Source organism: Lactuca saligna, chromosome 5 (genome assembly GCF_052625555.1).
Source record: "Lactuca saligna cultivar CGN05327 chromosome 5, ASM5262555v1, whole genome shotgun sequence".
NCBI classification, from domain to species: domain Eukaryota; kingdom Viridiplantae; phylum Streptophyta; class Magnoliopsida; order Asterales; family Asteraceae; genus Lactuca; species Lactuca saligna.
Genome location: NC_136421.1, coordinates 249,312,544 through 249,322,945, shown reverse-complemented (window position 1 = coordinate 249,322,945; position 10,402 = coordinate 249,312,544). Strand labels below are relative to the sequence as shown.

At 29.7% G+C, this 10,402-nt stretch overlaps 1 protein-coding gene across 1 annotated transcript; it reads right to left on the bottom strand.

The window, feature by feature from the left end:
* Positions 1–1,221: 1,221 nt before the first annotated feature.
* On the bottom strand, positions 1,222–9,007 carry LOC145047321 (wax ester synthase/diacylglycerol acyltransferase 11-like). Its single transcript, XM_078995574.1, has 6 exons — positions 8,219–9,007; positions 2,743–2,815; positions 2,591–2,658; positions 2,208–2,417; positions 1,831–1,968; positions 1,222–1,602 (listed from the first exon to the last, which is right to left on the bottom strand). The coding sequence occupies exons 1-6, from the start codon at positions 8,948–8,950 to the stop codon at positions 1,405–1,407; spliced, it is 1,419 nt and encodes a 472-aa protein (XP_078851700.1). The 5' UTR covers positions 8,951–9,007; the 3' UTR covers positions 1,222–1,404.
* Between the last annotated feature and the right edge of the window lie 1,395 nt (positions 9,008–10,402).

Genomic DNA, 10,402 nt, shown 5'->3' with positions numbered 1-10,402 from the left:
CGGGTTTGCAGACTGATGCTCGATCGCTCGGTCATAATGTTCATTGACGATATCTTGGTGTATTCCAAGACCTGGGAGCAGCACGAGGAGCATCTTCGGGAGTTATTGGGGGTTTTGAGGCGAGAACGACTTTATGCCAAGTTCTCGAAGTGCGAGTTTTGGTTACGAGAGGTCCAGTTCCTAGGGCATATCGTTAACCAGGATGAGATTTTGGTCGATCCGACCAAAATCGAGGCAGTTATGCGGTGGGAGATTCCGAGATCTCCCTCAGACATCAAGAGCTTTTTGGGTTTGACAGGGTACTACCAGAGGTTCATACATGATTTCTACAAGATTACAGTACCCTTCACTCGTTTGACGGAATTTTAAGGTTGATATTTGTAGAATGTGAATATATTATTAGTGTATTATATTTTATTGTATTTGTTTAGCTTTCTTAGCCCATGAATTACAATAGGTACGGCCCATTTATACTTGTATGTATTCCTAATGTATTCTTCTTTGTAAGGCAATGGGGATGTGTTGATTTCATTCCATAAGCTATATAAACACTTCCTTTTTGGAGTGTTTACCCCTAAATGATCACCCCTAGCGAACCTTGGTGTTGCTTAAATGATGTTGGTGATTTGTTGATTTACCTCCCATACTAGATCTAAGGCATACTAGATTTAGGAGGTGTTTGGGGTTCCTTTTTAAATAAATTTTGGACTTCTAGTTTTTTTAAAAAGTCAAAAAATCTCAAAAATTGTTTGGTAAATGGAAAAGTTCTTCTGCAAACAACTTTTACATAAAAAGAAAAAGAAGATCGGACAAAAGACACGTTTTTGTAATTTTTCATGACTTTTGGACCTGAAAATAAATAAATTATATTAATGTCCTTACAACTAACCTAATCTATTTACACCCACCTCTCCTATCTTCCTTTTTAAGTCATTTTACTGGTAAAAATTAAACCAAATACATTTCAAAAATAACTTTTTACTTTTGCGCTTCAAAAACTAATACAATCACATTTTAAAACATATTACAAAAAGTTTTTCTACAAAAAGTTCTTTTATGAAAAAGACTTTTGAAATCAAAAAGTAATCCCAAACATCCTTTTAACATTTGCAATAAATAATAATTAGTTGTTTTTGTATGTATTATGGAATTCATCCGATTTTTATGATCACCAAACAGCTTCCTTATCATACCGTGTAACCCATATAAATAAACTAAAGACAACAATAAATCACCAATTTATATGGAAAAATAGAGGAAAACTTCGAATTAGTTCTTATAAGACTTCATATATATGTTGAAGACTATCCCTCCCAAAATAACTTCACACAAAACCAAACCAAAGAAAAAGAAGTTTAAAATGACAAATGAATAATTCCAAACTCAAAATGGCTTTTGTGATTATTATCTTTTATATTTTATCAATTTGTTCCTCTTTACTTGGTTCTTATTTTTAATCGTGGCCACCGCAGCTTCTTTCATTTCAAGCAATGCATCTTCCAAGCATTTGGCTAATACTTCAGGGTCAGGTACAAGATCTTTTGCCACTAGAAGCTGCATGTAAGCCATTCCTGCGTAGCTCACCATGTGCATTGTAATACCCTATCAACATAATATTAATGAAGAAAATGGGTCAAACTTTCAGGCCTATGAATAAATGTAGTGTAGTTAAGTGGGGTCTATCGTGTAGGACAAAGCATACATTTTTTATAAAAGAATTTCTTTTTTACTAGAATATCGCGTGGGGTCCATACATGGTACACCCCACTTTTTAAATAGTAAATCCGCCATGGAAGCACATATGGATAAAGTAAAGTTGAAGAAGTATACATGTGGTAAACTTGTTGAAGTCGTTTTCATGTAGTCCACTGGATGGTCGGCAAACATAACTTTCTCTTTTGGACCAACCATGTTCGAAATTGTGAACGTCGTGTTACATAGAATTTTGTAATTTAGTAGACTTGCATACTGAAAAAATAAAGTACAAACACATAAATGTTATAAGAAAAATGTTAAGCAAAATAGTTTGGCATAGGTACATGTCTTAGAGCAAATATATTACTACATATTCTATATAAAAGAATATTTGGATTTATATCTATCATATTACCTGATCCAAAAGTGAAAAAGTGTCTATCTTTTATATATAAGTTAAATTGAAGATAAAAATTTATGTAATATTAATACAAAATCTGAAAAGAAATCACCTTTGCACCCATGATGGACATGATCAAGTAGCCAAATTTGTACGAAAAGAAACTCTCTAAAGAAGACTTTTTCTGGTCAATCATGGTTTTTGCCCTCCTCAAATACTCCAATGGATCCGATCTGCTACTATAGTAGTATGCGGGTAACAACAACATTCCGAATTTGTTCCCCCATCCCATCGATTTATCTTGCATCATTTTAATCAGATCCTATAGAAAAATACTTTTCAATATAAAATTAAAATGTTATACTCATGTTAATTTTAAGTAATGTATATATATCCATATTATATTTCATTCGTGATGGATCTAACAAGTAAATTAAAGTTTAAAAATATTAGCTGAAATGAAATAATCCAATAAACAAAGTTAAGATGATTAACCTGATGTCCTGCTTGAGGTCGTAAATTGACCATGGCTAATCCGGTCATTCGCAAACCTTCATGTAAAGCTATAATATATATGGTTTAAATTATGATCATCTTTACATCTTCTTTAAAGCATGATTAAAGATATGCAAGCCAAAGATACTTACGTTTTGGGGATCGCGTGTCTAGGTATTTTGATAGCCCAAATGATATTACCCCGAACAAAACGTCGTTTATTGTCTGCGTGATTGAATTATGTGTATAAAAACATTATAAAAATTGTTAACATGTTTAGAATTGATATACTAAAGATATGTTTTAGACTATGTTTATGTTAAAAAAATTACATGATATGTTCTAATGGTTGGAAAAAATACCACAAATAGTCCTTATCACTTATGAATGTTTTTTTTACACAAATACTCACTGTGGTTTAAAAAATATGCACAGTTGGTCCTTTTGAGTTTTGATTAACACCAATATAATGAGGGGTTAAGTTTTTGTGAATTGGCCTAACTACCTTTCTTTTAGTTTATTTTATTTATTGGTTTTGTTTAACCAACAAATTTAATCTAATTCTAACTCGACATATGTTACAGACGAGATCTGAACCTTAGTTATAAATAGGAAGGGCAACAACTTCTTTTTTTAATACATATTTTCTAGGTCGAGTTAAATATATGATCCTCCTATACTTTATATACATTATTTATATAGTCTTTTAAGTCTAATAATAATTAGGACAACCGTATTAACAATCATATAATCACACTCACTTACACACACACACACACTCTCTCTCTCTCTCTCTCTCTTTATATATATATATATATATATATATATATATATATATATATATATATATATATATATATATATATATATATATATATATATATATATATATATATAGGGATGAGATTTTGGTCCGAAAACCCGAACCGAACCGAATTAGGCCGAATAAATAATTCGATTTGGGTTTTGGGTATCTATATTATGTTTATTCGGTTCTCGGGTTATTCGGTTTGGGTTACCAAAATAAGAACTTGCTCGGTTCTAAATACACGACCCGAATAAGCATTCATCCTCCCCTTTCTCTGACTGACAAAAATCAAAATTACGATTCACACTTCTATCTTCGTCGTTCATAACCAAAAAAAAAAATTATCCTCGTTCTTGTCGTTTCAAAATCGACCAATCTTCTCATCTATTCCAAACTCAAAATCACTTCTGTCGATCATTTCTTTTGTTTCAAACTTTAAAAAATCAATTATTCTTATTGTCTCTAAGTATTCATTAATTCCTATTTTGTCTAGACATGAAAAATTGGGTTCTAACTGAAGAAACTCAAGTAAAGAATTAATTCTCCTTATATTAATCTACTATGTAAATGTTATTTTTTCAATATGTTATTGTGTTATGTTAGTTTTTGAATGTTTTATATTGATGTATAAAAGTACATTCTTATTATGTTATTCGGGTAATAGAATCCTAATACGGTTTATTTAATTTTTTCAGTTATAATAAGTCTTTAATTATCTTGTACATGTTATTCGGGTAACAACTGAATCGAACTGCTTAATACCTAAACCGAATCGAACCTGTATTGGTTAATCGGTTCGGTTTTTGGTTCATGTAATTACCCTTATTTGGTTTTCGAACTATTCGGGTTCGGGTCGGTTCGGCTCGATTCTTACCAGAAAAATATCCGTGTGTGTGTCTATATATATATATATATATATATATATATATATATATATATATATATATATATATATATATATATATATAGAGAGAGAGAGAGAGAGGAGGGGGGTGGTAGGGGTATAGAAATACATATGAAGGGTATGAAATGAATCACCCTAATTTTAGGGCTAAATTTTATTACTAACTTACTCACCCATACAACACATTGATGAACCTTAAAACATCCACTGCTACCCTTAGAACTCCATGTATTGTAACCCTTCATCTCTGACCCACTTTACTCATCGGAAAACCTAACTAACTCCTTTAGAACTATCAATGACTTGTAATACCAAATAAACATAAAGAAATTAAGATATAGTTCCTTGGGTGTCTTTTACATTGTTTACTAGATGGATTTGATGGATGTGGTCCGACCCAAAATAACTTAATCTCCTTTGCAGATCACGGACCATTCATAACTTAGGTGCGTATCAACCCATTGTCACAATGATGAAGACTTATACACCCTCATCGTAAATTATATCCAGAGCCTCACAAAACATCACACCTCCGATTTTCTTTTGGTTCTCAATAATGGAAGCATCAAACTCTTCTCTGAAGTGTAGCATTAGAGCCCTATAAAGACCATCTAGTAGTCACCAAACTAAGGGTGTGGTGATGACATGGCACGCACAAAAGATTTTAACACCGGGTGTAGAAGGTTATTGGCATAGTGTGGCCTAGGTAGAGCTACGACTAACCACAACTCTCTCTTTTTCTCTTGCTCATCGCCTCCTTCCCTCTATTGCTCATTTTCTCTCCACTCCCCTTCCAAGGGAACCACCCCTCCAAGGTCATGGTGGAGTTGAGATAACGATCATAAATATCTACTTTATGTCAAATGTTGGAAAAATGAAGACTAATATATGCTTTCAAAAATTAGAGATCGGTTTCAAACTCTTTAAACTACATTCTAACTAGATCATCATTCAAGATCATTTTCAAAATATTTTATATGCTTTGCCTCCCCTACCATCTTTTTATTTACTTATCCCATACCTCACCATCTCGTTTATCGTGATCTCGCCTTTAAAATTGGGTGTAAGTTCGAGACATAGAGTTCAACTATTGACATCACCAAACATAGAGTTTAACTGTTGACCTCACCAAAACCTTCCATGGGAACCTATTAAAAGATTTTATAATTGGTAGAATATTTTAATTGGTTTTTGAAGAGTATCATCTTCGTTGGGTAGAGTAACCGAAAAAAGGAAGTTGCAGAGTAGAGTTTCATCTTCGTTGGGTAGAGTAACCGAAATAGGGAAGCTGTGGGGTAGGATTGTTTATTTTTTTGGATAAAATCAAATTGAACAATATTTGGTCCAAATATTAGGATTAGTTTTTTTTTTTTTTAAATGAACTATTATTTTGGATTAAGTATTGGTATTGGATTATAAATTAAGAATCGAATAGTTCAAAAAAACCTAATAATAATTAATTATGTGTTTGTTTATATTATTTATTTTTAATATACATCTTAAATCAATTAAATAATCACTCACATATTATTTTTTAATATATTATTAAGTTCCGATAAATTCAATACATCCATATATACTTCTTATAAAAGTTTTTTATCTATGAAATATTGAACTATACTAATTTTTAGTAGTTATCTAAAAAATTTAATTCACAACTAAACAATTTTTTAAGGTTTTTTTATAGATTTAACTAATATAATAATAATAATCAAGTTACGAAAAAAACTTTTGGCCTAACGGTATCAAGAGTTGACGGATATATGTCTATCATCTAAATGTAAATGATTTTAGTCCCGTCTTTGACAAAAGTTGTAGAATTAGGAGTGGCGTAGTGTGTAAGATTTTTAAAAAATAATAATTATATATATATATATATATATATATATATATATATATATATATATATATATATATATATATATATATATATATATATATATATATCAAATGTCTTACCTTTTGAAAATTGAGTTGTAAAAACCAATACAACTGATTTGTAATGTAGTTGGATCATATCTGAATTTAATTTAGACTATTTCGATTTATGTATTAAAAAACCAAAATCAATATACATTTAATAATTTGATTGAAAAATATCTTGCTTTTTGAAACCGATCAGTTTGATCGAATCTGAATTTAAAAAAAATCAAAATCAATTTAAATTTAATTCCTTGGATCGGATCGAACCGATCCGTCTAAACTTTTTGAGTTATCGGAGTAGAGATTTGTGTGGATGCCTATTTGGGGATGGGCTAGCTACCTTTTGATCAAATGAATAACAACTAAAAAATTACAAGAAATATATAAAATAAAAGCATCAAAAAAGATTAAACAAAAATCTTTTTGTTTATTTTTCTAATAAAGTTAGTCCTAACAAGAATTGAAACTATAGAGGTTGTTTGTATCAAAAATATTATAATGAGGAGTTGAGGACCTTTCGTTGTACTTTTGAAAATGACAATTTATCTAATTTTGTCTTTGTTATATTTATCGTTTTGTATTTCTAAAATTACACAAGCACATGAATAGCAAATTTTTGGAATATTAATAGGAAAACCATAACTTTGAAAAGTGCCAAACTTTTGTCAACCTTAAACTATTGCCTTGCCTTCTTATGTAGAAAAAGAAGTTCTACTGATATATAATTTATCAACATTTTTATTATATATTAATAGTTAAGTATTTTACATACTATTTAATGAGATAGAATATGAACTTTTCAGACTTCGACTATGTACCTTATAGTTTGTAATGCTCAGTATCTCATAAATATATAAAGTTGTAACAATTATTTCCTTATAAATAATTAACTTTCTAAAAGATAAGATATGTAATGTACTTTTATGAGATTATTTTAACATTTTTTGGTAACGTATCAAATATATATATATATATATATATATATATATATATATATATATATATATATATATATATATATATATATATATATATATATATATATATATAAAAATCAGTCTCTTGTTATGTATTATAGTTAGAACATTTTTTATATCAATATAATTATAAATTATAAGCTATATTTTTATCAAATATTACTATATATACAATTTTAGAAATCTTAACAATATTCTATTTAAAATACAACACAAAATAATATAATTACAAGTAATACCTTTTTTTAAGAATATTACTATATTCATATATTCAAAATGTCAATAATATTTTTAATCAAGATTTCAATTTAAACATTTTTCTTAATTGGATCCTAAAATTCACAAAAACAATTCCGTTTATTTTTCCTTTTTTCAAAAAAAAAAAAAATCAAATTGATTTTTTATATGCTTATAATGTATGTTTTAGGGGTGTTTGGAATTGCTTCTTTAAAATAACTTATATTTATTTGTAAAAATGTTTATTAGTTATCGGGGGCGGATTTAGGGGGTTCCGGGGTGGCACCGGCAACTTTTAAATTTTCCGGTCGCAGTGGAAAAATTTTCGAAATTTTTTAAAATTTTTATTTTTTCTACTATCGTGCAACCCCCAATCTTCCCGTGCAACGCCTAATATGAAATCTTGCGTCCGCCCCTGTTAGTTATTTAGTGTTAAATTGAAAGTTTTAAAAAATGTTAGAAATAATTTATCGGGCTTCAAAATGAAATAAATGTTTATAAAAGCTTCTTATCCAAACACTAAAAACGTGTTTTCGTATCAGTGATATTGTGAAATAAATCAATAAACACTTAAAATAAGCAATATCAAACACTTTTAAATGGTTTCAACCTTCATGAATAAAAGTGTTTATATATATATATATATATATATATATATATATATATATATATATATATATATATATATATATATATATATATATATATATATATATATATATATATATATATATATAAAAAGAAAAAATACACTAAAAACTTCTATGTAGCCAACTTACTGTTTTAGGTATGGATTTCTTGACGACTTTCATATCGTCAATCAAAAATCTTGCAGTCACCAATTTTCTTGGCCATAGCTCCACCCCAGCTCCACCACTGATCACCGTTGTCTCATCTCGAACCCACAAAACTCTTGCTATGAAATCAAAAACAAACACCACCGTGAACCATACCACCTTCATCAACCTCCACAATATCCATCCAATGCCTTCTTCCCCGTTACGGTTGTTTCTTGGGTCAACCACATAATTCATATTAGGCATTGTCTCTGGATCATCTGCTTTCCGACACATTGCCATAAAAAACGATAACATGGAGATCCCATCTCCGAGCGCGTGATGCGCACGAACCACAGCGCATTTATGAGAAGTCAATAGATGGAGTTCCCATAAAGGCTTGTCAGTGGCAAGTGGGGTTGACACAGCAAGATCAGCCATGTACAGATTTGCTGCATCCTCGTCGTCAGTGGCTTCTTCAACGGGGTCATGACGGACTACGACGTGACGATCCAAGTCGATCTCTGTTTTTCTCCAGTACTCTCGGCCATTTTTGTCGACGATCAACACACTAGATAACCTTGGGTGTTTTACTAACATTGAATCTGCTATAACGGATTTTATGGCCTCTATTCGAAGTGGTTGTTTAGTTCCTAAGCAGCATAGGACGACTATGTTCGTTTCCGGCTGGATAAACAACCGGCCGGCCGGCGTCAATGGCTCCTCTGTCTCCATGGTTTTTTTTTAGCTTGGCTTTCTTTACTGCTTCAGCTTTGTATCCTTTATAAATTTAGGTTTTAAATGTGAATGAGCATATTAGTTACAACCACCCACCTTCTTGTTTGAATTAATTGCAGTCAATACCTTCAAGTTCAGAACATTTCATCTTTTTGATACCTGTTCATCGTTTATAGTTATTCACTTAACTATTAATATTTCAAAGAAAAAAAGAACATACGTACGATCAATCATCAATGCACACACCAACTTTGTATCTTTTAAAGTATAGATTAAATTATATTTTTAGTATAGTTGATTGTGTAATTTATTTTTGAAAACTTAACTTTGTCATTTAGGTTAGCAAATAACAACCCAAGTGCTTTGTAAAATAACCTTTATACATTGACCGAAACTATAAAGCTTTTTTGTATAATAAATAATATAATAAGGACCTTTCATTGTACTTTTTGAAAATGACAATTTATCTAATTTTGTCTTTATTATATTTATCGTTTTGTATTTCTAAAGTTACATAAGCATATTAAGAGCAAATATTTCGAATATTAATGTGAAAACCCAAAATCGATTCATGTTATACATTTGAAAGGTGACAAACCTGACAACCTTAAACAAATGCCTTGCCTTCTTATGTATAAAAAAAAAAGTTTTAGGTGTTGTTTGTTTTTTCGAAGCGAAAATTCATGAAGTCTGCAGACCACCTCTGCAATCCTCTGTAGCAGAAGAGGTGGAACAAACGGCTGCAGCCTATAATAAGAAGCATGTTTGTTTTTTAACATCTGCAGACTGCTACGGTAAATTAAAATTTAAATAATCTAATTTTATAAGCTGAAATAATTCTCAACATTGAAATTTAATAATTCTAATCTTAAAACATTGAAATAATAATAACAATAACATGTAAAAAAAAATATATAAAACTTTTTTTTTAATAAAACGGTAAAAAAAAATTTAAAAAAAAAACAAATTAAAAAAATCGTGTAAATTATAAAAATAAATTGTATCACATCCATAAATAAAAATTTAAGAAAATCAAAGTTAAAAAAAAAAAGAAATTAAAAAAAAAAAGTTATACAAAAATTCTTAAAAAAACACTTAGAAAAAATGAAAGTTGAAGAGGTTAGAAGAGGCAAGTCAAGTGCTGCGTCACGCAGCACACGTGCAGAGATTTTGTAGTCTGAAGTCTTCCAAAAAACAAACTGCTGCGAGAGGGAAAGTGTTGCGCGTGTGCTGCGCCGTGCAGCAATAAGTGGTTTGAAGAAGTTTTTATAGAAAAACAAACAGCACCTTACTGATATAATTTAAAAGTATTTTTATTAAGTGTTAATTGTGAAGTATTTCAATCCTTTTTTATGTCACATGTCAATTTTTAATAAGTTTTGATACTTATTATTTTGTGATATTTTTTAAATAAATAATATCGATATTTCAATTTATAGTTTTTTTCAA